Source organism: Trachypithecus francoisi, unplaced genomic scaffold, assembly GCF_009764315.1.
Source record: "Trachypithecus francoisi isolate TF-2019V2 unplaced genomic scaffold, Tfra_2.0 Lachesis_group5, whole genome shotgun sequence".
NCBI lineage: Eukaryota > Metazoa > Chordata > Mammalia > Primates > Cercopithecidae > Trachypithecus > Trachypithecus francoisi.
The window spans coordinates 130,540,297-130,563,046 of NW_022681470.1; the positions used below are offsets into that span (position 1 = coordinate 130,540,297).

The following is a 22,750-nucleotide window of genomic DNA, read 5'->3' on the forward strand; positions in this document are numbered from 1 at the left end:
CTCCTGGGTTCAAGCGATTCTCCTGCCTCAGCCTCCTGAGTAGCTGGGACTACAGGTGCGTGCCACCACGCCCAGCTAATTTTCTGTATTTTTAGTAGAGACAGGGTTTTAATGTGTTAGTCACGATGGTCCTGATCTCCTGACTTCGTGATCCATCCACTTCGGCCTCCCAAAGTGCTGGAATTACAGGCATGAACCATTGTGCCCGGCCAAGTGCTGTTTTTCTAAGCTGTGGCCCTTAAATGTTTGCAACTCCTCACAGGGGCCTTGTTTTTCCAGATGTGCTGCCTGGCACATCTGAAAAAATACATATTACAATGTTTTACTGTCTTCCTTTTGCCCTGTTACCACATGCAAGGACAGTAGCACAGAAAAACAAGCCTAAACCGCATATCATTTTTATTCAGCATCAGCAGTTCATATAATTGTTTATTTGTTTATTTTGTGAGACAGGGTCTTGCTCTGTCGCCCAGGCTGGAGTACAGTGGCGTGATCATGGCTCAATGCATTCTTGACTTCCCAGGTTCAGGTGATCCTCCCACCTCAGCCTCTCAAGTAGCTGAGACTACAGATACAAGCCACCTTGTCTGGCTAATTTTTGTATTTCTTGTGGATGGGGATCTTGCTATGTTGCCCAGGCTGGTCTTGAACTCCTGGGCTTAAGTGATCCTCCCATCTCAGCCCCTCAAAGTGCTAGAATTACAGGCATGAACCACCACACGCTCGGCCTATTTATTTTTTAAGTGTACAAAACAGTACGAACTTTTTTAAAAAATCACCTAATAGTTTATTTCAGAACTGCAGGGTTTTAATTAACAAACATGTAAACATATGGAAATGAAATTAATTTGCATATTTGGTTGTGGTTCCAGCATCTTCATTTCTCACGTGTCCGTGTGAAAAGACCACCAAACAGGCTTCGTGTGAGCAACGTGGCAGTTTATTTCACCTAGGTGCAGGTGGGCTGAGTCCGAAAAAGGAGTCAGCAAAGGGTGATGGGATTATCATTAGTTCTTATAGGTTTGGGGATAGGCGGTGGAGTTAGGAGCAATGTTTTGCAGACAGGGGGTGGATCTCACAAAGTACATTCTCAAGGGTGGGGAGAATTACAAAGAAGCTTCTTCAGGGTGGAGGACATTACAAAGTACATTGATCAGTTAGGGTGGGGAAGAAACAAATGACAATGGTGGAATGTCATCAGTTAAGGCTATTTTCATTTCTTTTGTGGATCCTCAGTGGCTTCAGGCTATCTGGATGTTTACATGCAGGTCACAAGGGATATGATGGCTTAGCTTGGGCTCAGAGGCCTGACACTTCAGTTGTGACTGGTTGTGATGTATTTTAATTAGAGATGATGGACATTTGCCTAGTGTGATAATTCCTCAGTTGGGTGAATATCTAGTGTGTGGCAGCCACTATTTCAGAAACTGATGAGTGTTTGTTAAGTGTTATTCTTTTTGAAGTCCTGTGGATCTGAGAAACTTCCATGACTTAAGGATTTATCTAGAATGTTACTTTTTTTTTTTTTTGAGATAGAGTCTCGCTCTGTCACCCAGGCTGGAGTATAGTGGCGTGATCTTGACTCACCTCAATCTCTGCCTCCCAGGTTCAAGCGATTCTCCTGCCTTAGCCTCCCAAGTAGCTGGGATTACAGGTGTGCACTACCACGCCCAGCTAATTTTATATTTTTAGTAGAGATGGGGTTTTGCCATGTTGGCCAGACTGGTCTGTCTCAGAGAACAGAACAAAGCCTGTTCTAGCGCCTGTCCTAGAATGTTACTTAAATGGACTAACCTGTGGGATGTGGCCTAAAAGGTAAAGCCAGGCAGTTCTCAATACAAACAGTCTGGGTTCCAGAAGTCTCCTTGTTTAGAGTTAAGGAGTAACCTCAGTGCCCATGATGCCCAGGAAACCATAAGATAAAACAGCCCTTGGGCCGGGAGGTGTCTCACGCCTGTAATCCCAGCCCTTTGGGAGGCCAAGGGGGACGGTTCACGAGGTCAGGAGCTCGAGACCAGCCTGGCCAACATAGTGAAACCCCATCTCTACTAAAAATACAAAAATTAGCCAGGCATGGTGGCCTGTAGTCCCATCTACTCAGGAGGCTGAGGCAGGAAAATTGCTTGAACCCTGGAGGTGGAAGTTGCAGTGAGCCGAGATTGTGCCACTGCACTCCAGCTTGAGCAGCAGAGTAAGACTTCATCTCAAAAAAAAAAACCAAAAAACAAAAATAAAAAAAGTAAAAAAACAGCCCTTGGTTGTGTCAGACCACACCTTGAGGTCTGTTGGGGGCAGTGTGGAGGTTAGGAGGAGTTGTCCGTTACATCCATGACTCTCTGGGTGGCTCCAGCTGTAGGGACACCCTTCAGCCTATGAGTGGGTCACATCTTCTTCGTCGTGCGGTGCTGCCTGCCGGTCTGTCCCCCTCCCGAGTTTCTGGTCTCCTTGACTGGACCTTGCTGGTCTGAGCCAAGGAAGGACCTCCCTGCCTACCTGTGTCTGATTTGAAGCAGTGGCTCTAAAATATCTCCAGGAAGACTGGGGTTTGCTATGGGGTTTGAGGATATGCCCATTATCAGGTTAAGGAAGGTTCTTTCTATTCTTTGATTTGCCTAAAGTTTTTATTTTTTTGAATCAGAGTCTCATTCTGTCACCCAGGTTGGAGTGCAGTGGCACAATCTTGGCTCACTGCAACCTCCGCCTCTTGGGTGCAAGCAATTCTTGAGCCTCTACCTCCTGAGTAGCTGGGATTACAGGTGCGCGCCACCACACCCAGCTAATTTTTCTTTCTTTTTTTTTTTTTTTGAGACAAAGTTTCACTCTTGTTGCCCAGGTTGTAGTGCAATGCCATGATCTCGGCTCACAACCTCCACCTCCTGGGTTCAAGCGATTCTCCTGCCTCAGCCCCCCAAGTAGCTGGGTTTACAGGTGTGTGCTACCACGCCCAGCTAATTTTGTATTTTTAGTAGAGATGGGGTTTCTCCATGTTGGTCAGGCTGGTCTCCAAGTCCTGATCTCAGGTGATCCGCCCGCCTTGACCTTCCAAAGTGGTGGGTTTACAGGCGTGAGTCACCACGCCCAGGTAATTTTTCTATTTTTAGTAGAGATGGGGTTTCACTATGTTGGCCAGGCTGGTCTGGAACTCCTGACCTCAGGTGATCCCCCCAACCCCAGCCTCCTAAAGTGCTGGAATTAGGGCATGAACCACCGTGCCTGGCCAGGTTTGCGCAAGGGTTTTAATTGATTTTGTTAATTTTCTGTATCTTTCTCTTGGCGGGGAAGGGGGTCTTGCTTTGTGGATCTGACTGGAGTACAGTGGCACAGTCACAGCTCACTGCAGCTTCAACCTCCGGGGCTCAAGCGATCTTCCTGTCTCAGCTTTCTGAGTAGCTGGGATTACAGGTGTGTGCCACCACACCTGACTCATTTTTTAAAAATTTTTGTAGAGATGGGGTCTTGCTGTGTTGCCCAGGTTGGTCTCAAACTCCTGAACTAAAGTGATCTTCCCACCTCAGCCTCCCAAAATGCTGGGATTACAGGTGTGAGCCACTGCACCCGGCCTTTCTGCATCTTTGTTTTGTTTGGTTTGGTTTGGTTTTTTTGAGACGGAGTCTCGCTCTGTTGCCCAGGCTTGAGTGCAATGGTGTGATCTCGGCTCACTGCAACCTCCACCTCCCGGGTTCAAGCTATTCTCATGTCTCAGCCTCCCGAGTAGCTAGGATCACAGGCGCCCGCCACCATGCCCAGCTAATTTTTCTGTTTTTAGTAAAGATGGGGTTTCACCATGTTGGTCAGGTTGGTCTCCAACTCCAGACCTCAGGTGATCCACCCGCCTCAGCCTCCCAAAGTGTTGGGATTACAGGCGTGAGCCACTGCGCCTGGCTTTTTTTTGTTTGTTTTTGAGACAGAGTCTCTCCCTGTCGCCCAGGCTGGAGTGCAGTAGCGTGATCTAAGCTTACTGCAAGCTCTGCCTCCCGGGTTCAAGCAATTCTCCTGCCTAAGCCTCCTGAGTAGCTGGCATTACAGATGTCCACCACCATGCCTGGCTAATTTTTGTATTTTTAGTAGAGACGGGGTTTCACCATGTTGGCCAGGCTGGTCTCGAATTCCTGACTTCGTGATCCACCTGCCTCGGCCTTCCAAAGTGCTAGGATTACAGGCGTGAGCCACCACGCCTGGCCTTCTGTATCTTTGAAGCTATGGCTTTTCTCCTTTCAGTTACGGCAATAATTTACATTTATTTTCATGTACATTTCTTTACATTCATTTTCATTTACATTGATGATATACACTGGTAGACTTTGAAAGCACCTGTGTGCAGAGATAATTCCTCTTGGTTATGATTTATTTATACACACACAGATACGGCCAACTTCAGTTTGATTGTCTATTTAGCCATTTCAGTCCTGTTACACGAACGAGACTTATTTTCTCCCTCAACTCTGTCTTAAGTTGGTAGCAAAGTTCTCCAAACAATGATTGGGTGGCTTTTCCTAGTTCTGTTCTCTGAGGCAGTTTGTTGGAGAAAGGGATTCTTCCTTCTTTGAGAGCCTGGTAGCACCTGTCTATAAAATGGCCCAGTGCCCTTCATATATGGGCAGGGAAGGGTTTCTTAGCACAAGCTCCTGTTTTCTGAGCATTATTCTGTGAGGTCGGGCATGGGATGTTTCCAGGTGAGCAGGGCAGTTCCAGACTCAGGTAGCAGAGACAGCCATGCACCCTCAGGGCCACAGAGTAGAGAGATGGGGCCAGCAGAAGGGAGGGACAGCTTCTGGGGACATGTGTGAGCCAGGACCTGACTGATGGGACACATCCGCTTTCTTTTTGAGACGCAGTCTCACTCTCACCCAGCCTGGAATGCAATGGCACGATCTCGGCTTACTGCAATCTCTGCCTCCTGGGTTCAGGTTCAAGCGATTCTCCTGCCTCAGCCTCCTGAGTTCTGGGACTACAGGTGCCTGCCACCATGCCCGGCTAACTTTTTTTTTTTTTTTTTTAATTTTTTGTAGAGAAGGGGTTTCACCATGTTGGTCAGGCTGGTCTCAAACTCCTGACCTCATGATCCGCCTGCTTCGGCCTCCCAAAGTGCTGGGATTACAGGCATGAGCCACTGTGCCCAGCCCACCTCCGCTTTCTTACTGGGAAAGAGCTCATGACTCGGGCCTGAGCTTGGTGTTCCCGGAGCCCTGGTGAAACAGGAGTGTTCCCTTCTCCCCCTTGTAGCGTGTGCGACAGGGGTGTGGCAGCTCAAACTCCTAGTGGGGAGCATGCAGTGAGGTAGGTGGGGGAAGCGTGGGCTCCAACCCCATAGCAGCAGCTCAGTGCCTAGGGTTGTGTTTCCAGCTCCCAAAGCCCCAGTGGGCGTGCATTACAGTGTGCTCTTTCAGCTTAGCTGTCCCTGTCCGCAGGTGGCTTGTGTTAATCAGCTCAGTTAGACCCTCTGCCTTATCTCAAGGATAAAGGGCTTTCTGGATTCTGGGGTTCTTGCCTTAGTGTACTGGAAAAATCGGATCACATGTGGTCTTGGGGAACGAGTACAAGGTTTTATTGAGTGGTGTAGGTAGCTCTCAGCAGATGGATGGGGAGCCCAAAGGGGGTTGGATTGGGAAGGTGGTGTTGCCCTGGAGTTGGGCTGCTCAGCGACTGGGCTCTCCTGGACTTCCCTCGGTGTCCACATCGTTCCACCTTCAATGGCCCGCCAGCGTCTATTGGTGTGTTCTGCTAGTGTGTTCCTCTCGACGTCCAGCTGCTTGTGTGTGTCTGCTTAAGGTCTCAGGCTTATTTGGGCACAAGATGGGGGGTGTGGCAGGCCAAAAGGCAACTTTTTGGCCACGAAAACAGAAATGCTTGTTCTCACTTAGGTCCGAGGGTGGAGCCCTTGCCAGGGACCCTGCCCTTCTCTACCCAGCACTTCCCTGCCCCACTCCCATATCACTGGGAAGCTAGATTGGAGCTTAGAAGTGAGAGGAGCCAGCAGCAGCAGGGTTTGGGGGGTGGGAGGAGGTGCCAGGAGCAAATGAGGCCAGATCCCAAAGGTAGGGGGCCTTGGGTTCTCATGGAAGAGTCCTGCTGGCCTTCTGCCTTCACAGTGTTGGGCTCCCCAACCTCCTGCTGGGGCTACCCCATGATGTTCTTCACATCCCAGGGCACTCTCCTTGGCCAATAACCTTGTCCAGTCCCTCAGCTCCCAAAACCAATGGCAGCACTGCATGGCCTGGGTTCCCGCAGCCTTCCTGACACCCCTGGGCTGGCATTCTTGGGGTTAGACAGGCCTGCTTCTCACCGAACAGGTCTCTCAAAGCGAGTAGGTCGCTCCTCCTGCAGCGTGGTCTTTGTCTCCCCTTCCTTGTTTGGTGTCCTGGCGTTTTTTCCACTAGAAGCGCTGGAGTGGGCGCTCTGCCCTGTGTCATCACCTGGACAAAGGAACGCGGAACGCTGGCTCTTTCCAGGTGGCTGTGCCACTGCCACCCGAAAGACAGTTACGACGTAGAAGGGAAGCAGGCATCCTACAGACGTGTGCGAGGAAATAGGTTTACTCTCAATTCTGAACTGTTCCACCCCAGCTCTTATGGGCCCTGAGAGTTTGGATCTGGGACTGGGGTGGTTCAGAGGCTCATCGGAGCTTCAAGCAGCAGCTCAGGCTCAGCCTTCAGGGCCCTCCAGCCTCAGGCAGGGTTTTGGCCACCCCAGCATGGTGGCCATGTAAAACAAAAGCAAGATGAACTACTGGGAAAAAGAAAGGAAAAATAAAACAGACATACAAGTCAGTAAGGCCAAAAGTTGTGTTAAATTCAGTAGACGTCAAATTACTCTGTCAAATTGCAATACATTTCCACGTGCGGATGCTGGTGTCTATGCTGGCCTCGCTGTAGACAGGTGACCAGTGTGGGCTGGCCCAGAGGACAGATCACCTTTCTAGGAGTCCCACTCTAAACAAGGTAAAATCCAGCCGGGTGTAGTGGTCCATGCCTGTAATCCTAGCACTTTGGGAGGCCAAGGCCGGAGGATCATTTGAATCCAGGAGTTCAAGACCAGCCTGGGCAACATGGCAAAACCTCATCTCCACAAAAAAATATAAAAATTAACTGGGCAGGGTGGCGCATGCCTGTAGCCCCAGCTACTTGGGAGGCTGAGCCGGGAGGATCACTTGCGCCCAGGAAGTCAAGGCTGCAGTGAGCTGAGATTGTGCCACTGCACTCTTGCCTGAGTGACCTTCCCAATAGCTGGTGTTTTCTCTTTTAAGCAGTTGGAGTCTAAGTACAGAAGGTTATTTATCACCTGCCTCCCTTATCCCTGTCCTCCAATATCAGAGGCCTTGTTTAGGGAGGAAACACCCTCACAACATGAAAGTGACTCCTTGCCAGAATTCCTTGTAGAACTTATTTCCTTATTACTTTTGGCTCTTTGACTACAAGATAAGCTGGAGCTGATGGAAGTTGAGCTCTCATTCTGAAAATCGAGACAGGAAAGTTAACCTCAGCCCAGGTCCCAGTTACCACACTGGGTCCCACCGGCAGAGCTGTGGCCAGTGGCCCCGTTCTTTCCAAGGGCCACTGCTCAGGAGGCCGGTAGCATAGGAGATCCTGGTAGCAGCAAGACCCTGGTTCTTATCCCCCCAGGGCAAGCAGCAGCCACTTGTCATCCTCAAAGCTCAGGCCCAGCACTTAGTAGGTGCTCAGGAAGTGACTGAAAAAGCCTTGAAAGGTTTCTAGAAAGCAGGAAGTCCCGGCCGGGCGCGTTGGCTCAAGCCTGTAATCCCAGCACTTTGGGAGGCCGAGACGGGCGGATCACGAGGTCAGGAGATCAAGACCATCCTGGCTAATATGGTGAAACCCCGTCTCTACTAAAAAATACAAAAAACTAGCCGGGCGAGGTGGCGGGCGCCTGTAGTCCCAGCTACTCGGGAGGCTGAGGCAGGAGAATGGCGTAAATCCGGGAGGCGGAGCTTGCAGTGAGCTGAGATCCGGCCACTGCACTCCAGCCTGGGCGACAGAGCGAGACTCCGTCTCAAAAAAAAAAAAAAAAGGCCGGGCGCGGTGGCTCAAGCCTGTAATCCCAGCACTTTGGGAGGCCGAGACGGGCGGATCACAAGGTCAGGAGATCGAGACCATCCTGGCGAACACAGTGAAACCCCGTCTCTACTAAAAAATACAAAAAAAAAAAAAACTAGCCGGGCGAGGTGGCGGGCGCCTGTAGTCCCAGCTACTCGGGAGGCTGAGGCAGGAGAATGGCGGGAACCCGGGAGGCGGAGCTTGCCGTGAGCTGAGATCTGGCCACTGCACTCCAGCCTGGGCGACAGAGCAAGACTCAGCCTCAAAAAAAAAAAAAAAAAAAAAAGCAGGAAGTCCCCATGTTTTCTCCTTAATGTCAGTTTTCACCTGTGCAGAGTCACTGGCACTGTCAGTTCCAGACTTGGTGGGTGGACCCAAGGGCAGGTGGACGTGCGTGTCTGCGCCTGCGCCTTGCCTGTGTGATCGGAGCAAGCTGTGACTATGGGTGCCCACTGCGACTCAGGTCGGCACACTAAGCTTGGGTTCTCTGTCACCAAAGGACTCCTCAGAGAGAGGTTTGGCTGCCTCTCACCAGGCGTCAACCCTCTGTCTGTTTCAGATTCCACAGTTTAATCCTTCTCCAATGCTCATTCCGGTTGTGGATGGTGGGGGGAGATGGGGAGGAGGCTCGGCCTCCACGATCGATTGATTGGCACAGGAGGCCTTGCCTCTGCTTTTGAGGGGCCAGCTCTTGCTGATTTGAAACACCAGGGAAGGCGTGAGGTGAGTGTTTTGCTTAGTCCCACACCCAGGTGCGCTCCGTGCTGGGCCTGTGGTTCTATGTAATTCCATCCAGTCAGGTGCCTGCAGCAGCTCCATTCACAGAGATGGTTCCCACTTGCTATGGGAAGGAGGCAGGAGCATAGCCCGCTGCCAAGTGAGAGCACTGCTGAGTGGGTGAGGGGGCAGGTGAGCAGCTTGGGGAAGTCAGGGCAAAGGAGGGTCCCCTCTGAGCCTTCTGCTTTTCCTCACATCTTTGTTCCTGAGGAGAAAAATTAAAGCAACGTGGGGTTATGTTCCTTTCTTAATCTACTCAGGCCACCCTAACAAAATGCCACAGACTGGGTGGTTTACAAAGTAGAAACTTGGCCGGGCGCGGTGGCTCAAGCCTGTAATCCCAGCACTTTGGGAGGCCAAGACGGGCAGATCACGAGGTCAGGAGATCGAGACCATCCGGGCTAACACGGTGAAACCCCGTCTCTACTAAAAAATACAAAAAACTAGCTGGGCGAGGTGGCGGGCGCCTGTGGTCCCAGCTGCTCGGGAGGCTGAGGCAGGAGAATGGCGTAAACCCAGGAGGCGGAGCTTGTAGTGAGCTGAGATCCGGCCACTGCACTCCAGCCTGGGAGACAGAGCGAGACTCCGTCTCAAAAAAAAAAAAAAAAACAAAAACAAAAAACAAAGTAGAAACTTATTTCTCACAGTTCTGGGGCCTAGAAAGTCCCAGACGAAGGTGCTGGCCAGGTAAAGTTCATTATGAGGCCTTTTATCTTGGCTTGTAGGCGGCCGCCATCTTGCTGTGAGCTCATATGACCTCTTAGGGAAAGCAAGTCTCTGGGGTCTCTGCCCATCAGTACATTAATCCTGTCAGATCAGGGCTATATCCTTATGACCTCATTTAACCTTAGTCACCTCCTAAAAGCCCCACCTCCAAATAGTCATGTTGAGACTTAGGGCTTCAACATGTGAATTTGGAGGTAACACAAACATTCGGCTCACAGCATTGCCATATTGTTTCTTAGAAAAACATAATCCCGATTTTATTTTATGTCATTGTTTGATTTACTGGGGTTTCTGTCACATACAGTAAGTTGGGAACAGAAGGAAATCTGGCAGTTTGAGGAGGGGGGTGCCTTTGTTTCAGGTCTGTTTCCCCATGTGAATGCCTCTAACAGATGGTATCCCTGAACCGAGCTTCTGGTACCTCCAGCCTCCCTGCCTGCCAGTCAAGGGCCCTGGGGGAGCTGAGGAGCACAGCTGAGAAGCTCTGGAACAGTCACCGGAACTGAGCTTGCTGTAATTGATGGTAACGCATGTCTAATGACCATAATTAGGCTAGCAGCAGTGTATGGGGAGCACAAAGGCACGGTGCTGAGGGAGCTGTTGTAGGCGCCACCCAAGCGGCAGCTGGCAGGGCAGATGTCCCCAGCATGGACTGATGGTGGCGACTAAGGCACAGCGGTTCTCCTTGGTAACTTAGCTTTTTAAGTTTTGCTTTTGCTCATAATACATATATAGCAAAAATGCATACTTTTTTTTCTTTTTTTGAGACGGAGTCTCACTCTGTTGCCCAGGCTGGAGATCTCAGCTCACTGCAACCTCCACCTCCTGGGTTCAGGCAGTTCTCCTGCCTCAGCCTCCCAAGTAGCTGAGATTACAGACATGCGCCATCACACCCACCTAATTTTATTTGTATTTTTATTTTTTTTTAGTAGAGATGGGTTTTCACCGTGTTGGCCAGGCTAGTCTCAAACTCCTGGCTTCAAATGATCCACCTGCCTCGGCCTCCCAAAGTGCTGGAATTACAGGCATGAGCTACCGCACCTGGCCTCAAAAATGCATAATCTTTTTGTTTGTTTGTTTTTGAGATGGAGTCTCACTCTGTCGCCCAGGCTGGAGTGCAGTGGCGCAATCTTGGCTCACTGCAAGCTCCGCTCCCGGGTTCACGCCATTCTCCTGCCTCAGCCTCCCGAGTAGCTGGGATTACAGGTGCCCACCACCACGCCCGGCTAATTTTTTTGTATTTTTAGTACAGACGGGGTTTCACCGTCTTTGTTTCAGGTCTGTTTCCCCATGTGAATAGAGAAGCCACCGCGCCCGGATTTTTTTTTTTTTAATTATTATTATTTTTTTAGATGGAGGCTCCCTCTGTCGCCAGGCTGGAGTGCAGTGGCACAATCTCAGCTCACTGCAACCTCTGCCTCACAGGTCCAAGCGATTCTCCTGCCTCAGCCTCCCAAGTAGTGAGGACTACAGACGCATGCCACCACGCCCAGCTAATTTTTGTATTTTTAGTAGAGACCAGGTTTCACCATGTTGGCCAGGATGGTCTCGACCTCTTGACCTCAAGATCCCCCCGCCTCCCAAAGTGCTGGGATTACAGGCATGAGCCACCAAGCCCAGCCAAAAATGTGTAATCTTAAAGAAATAAGGTAGCCGGGCGCGGTGGCTCAAGCCTGTAATCCCAGCACTTTGGGAGGCTGAGACGGGTGGATCACGAGGTCAGGAGATCGAGACCATCCTGGCTAACACGGTGAAACCCCATCTCTACTAAAAAATACAAAAAAAAAAAAAAAAAAAAAAAACTAGCCGGGCAAGGTGGCAGGCGCCTGTAGTCCCAGCTACTCCAGAGGCTGAGGCAGGAGAATGGCGTGAACCCGGGAGGCGGAGCTTGCAGTGAGCTGAGATCCGGCCACTGCACTCCAGCCCGGCGACAGAGCGAGACTCCGTCTCAAAAAAAAAAAAAAGGAAGAAAGAAGGTGGCCGGGCACAGTGGCTCACACCTGTAATCCCAGCACTTTGGGAGGCCAAGGTGGGCGGATCACGAGGTCAGGAGATCGAGACCGTCCTGGCTAACACGGTGAAACCCCATCTCTACTAAAAATACCAAAAAATTAGCCAGGCATGGTGGCAGGTACCTGTAGTCCCAGCTACTGGGGAGGCTGAGGCAGGTGAATAGCGTGAACCCGGAAGGCGGAGCTTGCAGTGAGCCGAGATTGCGCCACTGCACTCCAGCCTGGGCGACAGAGTGAGACTCTGTCTCAAAAAAAAAAAAAGAAAAAAAAGGCTTATCACATCTGATTGCCTCATAATGGCACCCTCAAGAGACTCACAGGTGACACCACAGGGCCCGAGGGTGACAGGTATGCTGTCTGTGCCCAAAGTCATGCACATCTGCACCCTTCTGGTTCCCCACGATTACAAACACTGTGCCTCCTGTAAATACATCTTTGTTTGTAGGTGTCAGTACCCCATAGGATAAATTCTAGGTACAGAATGGGAATTTGGAGATTAAAGATTATGCACTTTTTCAAGGTTAACCAGTATCTCAAAACTCTTCTCCAGAAGTGCTGTACAATGCATACCCCTTGAAGAGTAATTGGAAAGGCACAGGTGTTCTCACTTTAATTTGAGAGCTTTTTTGTTTTGTTTTTGTTCTTGTTTTAACATGGAGTCTTGCTCTGTTGCCCAGGTTGGAGTGCAGTGGCGTGATCTTGGCCCACTGCAACCTCAGTCTCCCGAGTAGCTGGGATTACAGGCGTGTATCACCATGCTCAGCTAATTTTTGTATTTTTAGTAGAGATGGGGTTTCACCATGTTGGCCAGGCTGGTCTTGAACTTTTGACCTCAGGTGATTCACCTGCCTCAGCCTCTCACTATAATTTGAGAGTTTTAATTGGAGGACAGTAAGCCCTGTGGATTTTGTTATATTTTTTTACACTCCTCAGGCCAGGTGTGGTGGCTCACATCTATAATCCCAGCACTTTGGGAGACCAAGGTGAAGGCTCGCTTGAGGCCAGGAGTTTGAGACCAGCCTGGGCAACATAGTGAGACCCCCATCTCTACAAAAATAAAAAAAGCCAGGTGTGGTGTCATGTGTATAGTTCCAACTACTCAGGAAGCTGAGGCAGGGGGATTGCTTGACCCCAGGAGGTCGAGGTTACAGAAAGCTATGATGATGCTACTATATTCCACCCTAGGCAACAAAGACAGACCCCAAAAATAATAAATACAATAAAAATCCTCAACATTTAGTGTGGTGCCTGCACTTTGGGAGGCCAAGGTGCGCAGATCACGAGGTCAGGAGATCGAGACCATCCTGGCCAACGTGGTGAAAACCCGTCTCTACTAAATATACAAAAATTAGCTGGGCATGGTGGCACGTGCCTGTAATCCCAGCTACTTGGGAGGCTGAGGCAGGAGAATCACTTAAACCAGGGAGTCGGAGGTTGCAGTGAGCCAAGATCGTGCCACTGCACTCCAGCCTGGCAACAGAGCGAGACTTCGTCTCAAGAAAAAAAAAATTGTTTTTTAGAAACACGATCTCACCATGTTGCCCAGGCTGGTCTCAAACTCCAGAGGTCAAGCAATCCTACCACCTCAGCCTCCCAAAGTGCTGGGATTATAGACATAAGCCCCCTTGCCTGGCCCCTAAAGACATAAATGAATGAATGAAAGAATGCCACATATTCTGCGGCAGCCCTGCATTTCACACCCACATGAACACACACTCTCATTAAGCTGCATGTGCCAACATTGACTATGCTCCTTTCCCTATTTCAACTGGGCCTGTAATGGAACATGTGGAGGTGGCTTTCCTTGCCCCAGCTGTCAGAGCATGCCGGGGTTCCTGTGTGCAGGGACTGGGTCCTGTGTATCCTCCGCCCATGAATGACAACTGGCCAGGACCTCCACGGGTGCTCAGGAAGGAGCTGCTGAACAAGATTCAGGGGCATGTGGGACATCTGTGCTTGTCAGAGGCTGTGCAAGGCTCCGAGAGGGAACAGTTCCAAAGGCAGGTCCAGAAGAATGTTAGAGACTGGGTTTCTTTTGAACAAAAGAGCGGCATGATGTGTTTGAAGAGGGTCGGCCTGCAGGTGTGCATGAGGGATGGGAGGGGAGAGACTTTCCTCCGCAGGTCACAAAGGGCAGGAGAGGGTTAGCACAGTAGGGGGCCCAGGGAGGGGTAAGTGGAAAGTTGATTGTTGAGGCAAAATTAATAGGATTTGAAAACAGAGAGACCACCGAGAGGACAGCCATTGTCTGTTTTGAGCCAGGAGAGATTAGGAGGAGAGGGGAGCATCATTACGAGGTATAGGCAAACACAGGCTAATTCTGGGAGCAGCCTTTACCTGGCTCTCCGAGGGTGTCCACTTGCTGTGACTGTCACCCATATCTGTAAGACCCAAGTTGTGGGCACAGCACCTCATGAGCATCATTCCAAGTGGGCCCTCCTTGCTCATGGGGTGCTGGCAGTGGGAGGAATTAAAACAGACGGCTGGAGCTTCTTTTTTTTTTGAGACAGAGTCTTGCTCTGTCGCCCAGACTGGAGTACAGTGGTGCAATCTTGGCTCACTGTAAACTCCGCTTCCAGGTGCATGCCATTCTCCTGCCTCAGCCTCCCAAGTAGCTGGGACTACAGGTGCCCGCCACCACGCCTGGCTAATTCTTTTTGTATTTTTAGTAGAGACGGGGTTTCACCGTGTTAGCCAAGATGGTGGAGCTTCTTGAAGATAAAGTAAGATTGTTAGAAAATTGGGTCTCCAGGCTAGGCGTGGGGACTCACGCCTGTAATCCCAGCACTTTGGGAGGCCGAGGTGGGCGGATCACCTGAAGTCAGGAGTTCGATACCAGCCTGTTCATCATGGTGAAATCCCATCTCTACTAAAAATATAGAAGTTATAATTAATAAGGCCGGGCGCGGTGGCTCAAGCCTGTAATCCCAGCACTTTGGGAGGCCGAGACGGGCGGATCACGAGGTCAGGAGATCGAGACCATACTGGCTAACATGGTGAAACCCCGTCTCTACTAAAAAATACAAAAAAAAAAACTAGCCGGGGGAGGTGGCGGGCGCCTGTAGGCCCAGCTACTCGGGAGGCTGAGGCAGGAGAATGGCGTAAACCCAGGAGGCGGAGCTTGCAGTGAGCTGAGATCCGGCCACTGCACTCCAGCCTGGGCGACAGAGCGAGACTCTGTCTCAAAAAAAAAAAAAAAAAAGAAGTTATAATCAATAAACGATTTAATTCTCTTGAAAGAAAAGACAAAAAAACAAAAATTAGCCAGGTGTGGTGGTGCATGCTTGTAATCCCAGCTACTTGGGAGGCTGAGGTAGGAGAATTGCTTGAGCCCAGGAGGTGGAGGCTGCAATGAGCTGAGATCGCACCACTGCCCCTGAGCTTGGGCAACAGAGAGTGACTCTTTTTTTTTTTTTTCTTTTTTTTTTTTTGAGATGGAGTTTTGCTCTGTGGCCCAGGCTGGAGTGCAGTGGTCGGATCCTGGCTCACTGCAAGCTCCGCCTCACGAGTTTATGCCATTCTCCTGCCTCAGCCTCCCGAGTAGCTGGGACTACAGGTGCCCGCCACCTCGCCGGGCTAGTTTTTTTGTATTTTTTAGTAGAGACGGGGTTTCACCATGTTAGCCAGGATGGTCTTGATCTCCTGACCTCGTGATCCGCCCGTCTCAGCCTCCCAAAGTGCTGGGATTACAGGCTTGAGCCACCGCGCCCGGCCGACTCTGTCTTAAAAAAGAAAAAAGGGGGGGGGAATTGGGCCTCCAAACTGGAAGGTTGACTGCCAGCCGATAAAAAGGACACTTTTCCTTTAGCCATTTCAGAAAGAGCCTCGGTGTAGCCCAAAGAGACTGAGTGAGCTGGTGGTGAGGGGCCTTGAGTATGAGGTAGCGGGAACCTGCAGTTCAGCCTGGCACTCGGGGAGAGGGGGTGTTTTCTGAAGCTCTGAGGCCAAGGGCCACAGTGGCCACAGGCTGCAGGGAGCCAGCACCAAGTATAGCCTGAAGTGTCTGCTTAAATAAGTACGTGGAGGCAAAGGAGGGTGTCTATGAAGAGACAGAGCCAAAATTGAGTGATACTCACAAAAGCAGTCTGAGGAATATCCACTCCGATACAGTTCAGCCTCCCAAGGGGATGTATCCTGATGCCCTCATTCCTGGTAATGATTTTTCATAGACGTGGTGATAGAAATTTTAGAAACAGGCCAGGTGCAGTGGCTCACGCTTGTAATCCCAGCACTTTGGGAGGCCAAGGCAGGCGGATCATCAGGTCAGGAGTTTGAGACCAGCCTGGCCAACATAGTGAAACCTTGTCTCTACTAAAAATACGAAAGTTAGCCAGGCGTGGTGGCATGCACCTGTAGTCCCAGCTACTCGGGAGGCTGAGGCAGGAGAATCGCTTGAACCTGGGAGGCGGAGGTTGCAGTGAGCGGAGATCACACCATTGCACTCCAGCCTGGGTGACAGAACGATATTCCATCTCAAAAAAAAAAAAAAAAAAAAAAAAGCCTGATTCTAAGATAACACTTTTTTTTTTTTTTTTTTGAGACCGGGTCTCTCTGTCCTCCAGGCCAGCGTGCACTGACACTGGCAAGATCTCAGCTCACTGCATCCTCTGCCTCCCGGGTTCAAGCAATTCTCCTGCCTCAGCCTCCCAAGTAGCTGGTATTACAGGCAGGCACAACCACGCTTGGCTAATTTTTGTATTTTTAGTAGAGACATGGTTTCACCATGTTGGCCACGCTGTTCTCAAACTCCTGACCTCAAGTGATCCGCCCGCCTCAGCTCCCAAAGTGCTAGGATTACAGGCGTGAACCGCTGTACCTGGCCTTGAAGCCTCCTTTTCACCCAGCCCCACCTGCGCAAGCTGCAGCTCTAGGCTTTTTACTTGGGAGAATGGGGCGCCATTGGCTGTGCTGCCCATGGCAGAATCTGGGAATGACCCTGGACTCTTCTCTGACACCTGTGTCTCAGGGCTCGAATCCTGGGGGTTCTCTGACTGCCCTGTAGCTGACCTGCAGACCCCATAGCTGTGAGGTCTGCCCCTTGACTGCTTCTCCTGCAGTCCAGCCCTGCCCCTGTGCAGGTCCCCTCTCTGCAGAGCTGGAATGGCTTTTCCAAATTGTAGGGTCCAGTATTTATCTTGTTTCTCTGCTTAAAATCTTTCAGTGGGTTATTTCATCTTTTCTGGCACTTTCTTCATCAGGCTTTTCCTCTCTAGCTTTATAACACACCCCCACCCGACACACACCCCCCCACCCACCAGCCACAACAGGCCTACAGCTGCACAGTCCTGGGCCCAGGCCAGCCACGCTGCCGGTGCCAGCCTGCCACTTACCTTTATCAGTGTGCAGCATCTCAGGCGCCCCCTCTTCCCCAGCACTTCTGGAGACTCGGTTCAGGGGTTCAGATGTCCCCAGTAATAGGCGCCTGCCTGGCCCTGCTGCGTGCACACAGCTGTGGCCAAGGTTTGCCCTCATGGGCTACGCCAAACTGCGACCTGTCTCTCCCCATTCCTCCCCAGACTGCGCTCTGAGGATGGCACTTGGACCTATGTCTTAGCGGGGTGCTCAGTGTCTATCATCTAATTTGGTGATAAAGTGGAGTATTCCTTTCTCCCGAAGGGTTCTATGCAAAAATCTTCTGACATAACGCCAGTGCTCACATGTTCTCATGGTTTGTTTTCTCTCCAGAAAAGGAATTGTGATTTGTCCCCGTCTCTCTTATCTAGTGGTAAGCATCTGTGGCATTCAGGACGAAGATCCCCCTGACGCCCAGCTCCTGAGGCTGGATAACATGCTGCTGGCCGAGGGCGTGTGCAGGCCCGAGAAGAGAGGAAGAGGAGGAGCGGTGGCCGGGGCCGGCACAGCAACACCAGGTGGCTGTCCAAATGACAATAGCATTGAGCACTCTGACTACAGGGCCAAGCTGTCCCAGATCCGACAGATTTACCACTCTGAGCTAGAGAAATATGAACAGGTGATCTTTCTGCATGGAAGAGTTTCTGTTATGTGAATGCGCATTTGTCAAAGCGAAACACGGAACGCTAACCACCTTTCTTTCGTGGCGCAGCACAGGGAGTCCCTGCAGTTGGTCACTGCAGAGGTGGCCAATTTTTACTGAAAACCCTTTCCATTTACTTAACAGTCACCCGCCGGTTTGTGGGCCACAGGGGGTGGCAGGCAGCCGCTCCACTGTGGAACCTGCTGCCCCATGCCACCCTGCTGCCTAGTCACAGGCCGGTGTGTCTGTGCTCCCACCCCAGGCATGTCGTGAGTTCACCACGCACGTCACCAACCTCCTCCAGGAGCAGAGCAGGATGAGGCCCGTCTCCCCTAAGGAGATTGAGCGCATGGTCAGCGCCATTCACGGCAAGTTCAGCGCCATCCAGATGCAATTGAAGCAGAGCACCTGTGAGGCGGTGATGACCCTGCGCTCGCGGCTGCTCGATGCCAGGTCAGGGCCGCATGCACCCGAGACCTCAAGGGCCGGCTCTGAGGGACTGGAGGGAAGTAGTCGTGGCTTGGGTTGAAGACAGCCCTGGAGGCTGTGTCCGCAGTCACAGTTGGAGGCCTCGCATAACCTCTTGGGAGGAAGGCCCGAAGTATTGCTGTTTTCATTTTTATTTATTTTTATTTTGGTTTGGTTTTATTTATTTATTTATCTGAGACTGAGTCTCATGCTGGTGCCCAGGCTGGAGTGCAGTGGTGCGATCTCGGCTCACTGTAAACTCCGCCTCTTGGGTTCAAGCGATTCTCCTGCTTCAGCCTCCCGAGTAGCTGGGATTACAGGCACCTGCCACCATGTCTGGCTAATTTTTGTGTTTTTAGTAGAGACGGGGTTTCTCTATATTGACCAGACTGGTCTCGAACTCCTAACCTCAAGTGATTGCTGTTTTCAGAACTACTGGAAAATCATACTCAGAACTAGAGGTGGGGGTGGTACTAGAGTCCTAGCATATTAACGCTGAGTAAGGCTGGCTGTTTTTGCAGGCGCAAGCGGCGGAATTTCAGCAAGCAGGCGACGGAAGTGCTGAATGAGTATTTTTACTCCCATTTGAACAACCCTTACCCCAGCGAAGAAGCCAAAGAAGAGCTGGCCAGAAAGGGCGGCATCACTGTCTCCCAGGTGACGTTCTCTCCTGCCATGCCTCCCCACGCCTGGGAGGGGTGGATGATTAGGTCCCATGGGGACACCCAGGGAAGTTTGCTAAATGTGTGCAGAGGCCAGGCACGGCTGCTGGAATCCCAGCGCTTTGGGAGGATGAGGTAGGAGGTTCGCTTGAGTCCAGGAGTTCAAGACCAGCCTGGGCAACATAGTGAGACACTATGTCTCTACAAAAAATTTTAAAAATTAGCTGGGCTTGGTGATGTGTACCTATGGTCTCAGCAACTTGGGATGCTGAGGTGAGGGGATCACTTGAGCCCAGGAGGTTGAAGCTGCAGTGAGCTATGATGGCGTCACTACATTCCAGCCTGGATGACAGAGTGAGACCCTGTCTCTGAAAAACAAAAAAAGTGTGGAATAGGAGCCAAGTCTCCCTACTGTGAGTCAGCCAGACTGGCTCAGATTCAGGCTCTGCATTACAAATGTGAGACTCTAGCACTCTCCCCCTTCATCTGTGAGGCAGGGGTGCAAGTGCACCCACAGAGAGACCTGGGAACTTCCTGAGGGATGCAGATGGAATGTGAGGTCCCAGAGGTGATGCTGTGGAGTGTGAGCTCCCTGAGGGTTACAGACAGAGTGTGAACTCCCTGAGGGATACAGATGGAGTATGAGCTGCCTGGGGGATACAGATGTGGTGTGAGCTCCCTAAGGGACACAGATGGGGTGTGAGCTCCCTGAGGGATACAGATGGAATGTGAGCTCCCTGAGGGTTACAGATGGAGTGTGAGCTCCCTGAGGGATACAGATGGAGTGTGAGCTCTCTGAGGGATATAGATGGAGTGTGAGCTCCCTGAGGGATGCAGAGGGATAAAGATGCAGTGTGAGCTCCCTGAGGGATACAGACAGAGTGTAAGCTCTCTGAGGGATACAGATAGGGTGTGAGCTCCCTGAGGGATACAGATGGAGTGTGAGCTCCCTGGGGGTTACAGATGGAATGTGAACTCCCTGAGGGATACAGATGGAGTGTGAGCTCCCTGAGGGATGCAGAGGGATACAGACAGAGTGTGAGCTCTCTGAGGGATACAGATGGAGTGTGAGCTCCCTGAGGGATGCAGAGGGATAAAGACGGAATGTGAGCTCCCTGAGGGATACAGACAGAGTGTGAACTCTCTGAGGGATACAGATGGAGTGTGAGCTCCCTGAGGTGATTCAGGTGGAATGTGAACTCCCTGAGGGATACAGGGGGGTGTGAGCTCCCTGAGGGATCCAGATGGAGTGTGAGCTCCCTGAGGTGATTGAGGTGGAGTGTAAGTTCCCTGGGGGATGCTGTGGAGTGTGAGGTCCCTAAGGTGATGTGGTAGGGAGTATGAACTCCCTGAGGTGATGTGGTAGGAGTGTGAGCTCCCTGACTCTATAGCCTGGTAGGCAGCCACCAGTGTCCTCTGTGGAACTGGGGATGAAGGAGGGAGACACTAAGACCAAGAGGCTAAGAAACATTTCTGAAGGTTTTAGCTTGGGAACAGTAAGTCCAGGCAGCCTACAGCAGCAAGCCAGGTCCAGGCCATACCCCCGCAGCAACATGAGTGTGTGGAACAGGCCTTGGGTGCCGCCCTCCCACCCGGAAAGGCACAGCCCCACAGCCTCTGTGGCAGCAATAATGGCAGGCGCTGACCCACAGCATGGCTTGCTGCATGTCACCACAGCCCTCCCTACTTTGTAGTTGGAGGGGCTGAGTTTCTAGTCCTTCACCATCACGCTCTGCCCCAATTCAGACTAAGTCCAGTCAAGTCTCTGTGACAGACAGCAATTGGAACCCCTCGGGGTCACGCAGGCAGCAAAACATCCTGAGGTCATAGTCACATCTCACTCTGCTCATCGGGATCTGCTGTGGTGTCAGAAAAAAGGCCAGAGCTGGAGCAAGGGGCCGCACCTCTGGGTCTTCAAGGCCCCTGGAGAAGCGTGAGACATTTGGCCCCCAAGGAACAATTGTCTGGAGGACAACCAGGGCCGCTTCAACCAGGATGGAGCCTCTGGGGCCTCCCATGTGGATGCAGAGAAGGCTGCTCACACCCCAGGGGTAGGCAGACACTATTTTTAGAACAGAGAGCACACAGACAGGGATCCTTCTTTTTACAGTTAACATTGCAAGGATAATGTAAGTACACCAAACTAAAAAATGTTGGCCAGGCATGGTGGCTCATGCCTGAAATCCCAGCACTTTGGAGGCCAAGGCAGACAAATCACCTGAGGTCAGGAGTTCGAGACTAGCCTGGCCAACATGGTGAAACCCCGTGCCTACTGGAAATACAAAAATTAGCCAGGCTTGGTGGCACACGCCTATAATCCCAGCTACTGAGGAGGCTGAGGCAGTAGCCTCAGTGATTCAAGTGAGAATCACTTGAACCTGGGAGGCGGAGGTTGCAGTGAGTTAAGATCGTGCCACTACACTCCACACTCCAGCCTGGGTAACAGAGTGAGACTCTGTCTCCAAAAAAAAAAAAAAAAAAGGTACAAAAATTAGCCAGGCTTGGTAGCGCGTGCCTGTAGTCCCAGCTACTGGGGAGGCTGAGGCAAAACTTGAACTGGGAGGCAGAGGTTGCAGTGAGCTGGGATCGCGCCACTGCACTCCAGCCTGGGTGAAAGAACGAGACTCCGTCTCAAAAAAAAAAAAAAAAAAGTTTGAAGTAGCAAAGGTCATCCACAATCCTCCGCTGTCCCTTGGCTGTTTCATTTCTGTTTGTTATTACACTATGTGTTTATTTTACTTGCTTTGGGATACTGAAATGTGGCCCTGGGTGGGCATCTGAGGACGTCTCCATGCCTGTAGGAAGGCGTTAGCCTTGGGGTGCTCACTCATGTGAATCTGCCCAGGGGACATTTTTGTTGTCACGACTGCAGGAGGGAGGTGCTCCTGGCACCCAGTGTGTGGAGGCCAGGGATGCCGCTCAGCACCCTGCAGTGCCCAGGACGGCTCCCACAGAGCAGATGGACCCCAAACATCAGCAGTGCCTCCAAAGGTGACAAGCCCCTCCCTGGGGGACTCCAGTGCCAGTTTGCAGTCAGAGTTGGGCTGATTCCACCTTGGTGGTGGACCAGCTTCTTTTTCTCCTGCCTCTGCTTTCATACAGCAGGGATGATAACAGCTGCCTCCCAGGTCCTCATGAGGACGAGGCAGAACAATATATGAGGCTGGGCCTGGAATCCCAGCACTTTGGGAGGCCAGGGCGGGAGGAGCTCTAGAGCCCAGGAGTTTGAGACCAGCCTGGGCGACAGAGCAGGACCCTATCTCTAAAAAAAATTCTTTTTTTTTTTTTTTGAGACAGTCTCCCTCTGTCGCCCAGGCTAGATTGCAGTGGCGCAAACTTGGTTCACTGCAACCTCTGCCTCCCAGGTTCAAGGGATTCTCCTGCCTCAGCCTCCTGAGTAGCTAAGATTACAGGTGTGCGCCACCACGTCCAGCTAATATTTGTATTATTAGTAGAGACGGAGTTTCTCCATGTTGTCCAGGCTGGTCTCAAACTCCTGATCTCAGATGATCCCCCCACCTCAGCCTCCCAAAGTGCTGGGATTATAGGCGTGAGCCACCACACCCGGCCAAGAAACAATTTTTTAATTAAAATTAAGAAAAATATATGAATATATGAGGAGTGCTTAGCCTAGCACCTGGTACATTCCAACTACCCCTTCAGAGTTCACCTTGTTTTCATTTGATAAGTTTGGGATTCGATCACAGTTACTGGATCCCCAGGTCTCCCTGGCTCTCACTTTTCCTGAAGCGAACACGGAAAGTAACCTGCCGCCTGCTGCAATGGCAGCCAGAGGCGCTGTCCCTCCCCGCCCATCTCAGTCTCGTTTTCCTTCCAGCCCCATCCCAGGTCCAAGTTCCAGCAACAAAGGTTTTAGGCAGCAGAGTTCTAAGACATGCCGGCTCCAGGGTGTCCTCAACCCATGTGGACATCTCCCTGGGTCTGTGGTCCAGAGGGCACCACCTCAGTTCCTGTCTCTTCACAGCCCCAGGGTGCAGTGTTGTCTTGTAAGGCAGTGGGAGCAATGGGCACCGCAGGGAACCCACAGACTGCGTCGTG

At 51.3% G+C, this 22,750-nt stretch overlaps 1 protein-coding gene across 7 annotated transcripts in view; it reads left to right on the forward strand.

The window, feature by feature from the left end:
* Positions 1 to 22,750, forward strand: part of PBX4 (PBX homeobox 4) — a 59,128-nt gene that overhangs the window by 32,820 nt on the left and 3,558 nt on the right. For all 7 annotated transcript variants that reach the window (XM_033200394.1, XM_033200388.1, XM_033200390.1 and 4 more), the window contains 3 exons: positions 17,290 to 17,537; positions 17,824 to 18,014; positions 18,551 to 18,686. In XM_033200394.1, coding sequence (XP_033056285.1) covers positions 17,290 to 17,537; positions 17,824 to 18,014; positions 18,551 to 18,686 — 575 coding nt within the window. The remainder of the gene's footprint in view (positions 1 to 17,289; positions 17,538 to 17,823; positions 18,015 to 18,550; positions 18,687 to 22,750) is intronic.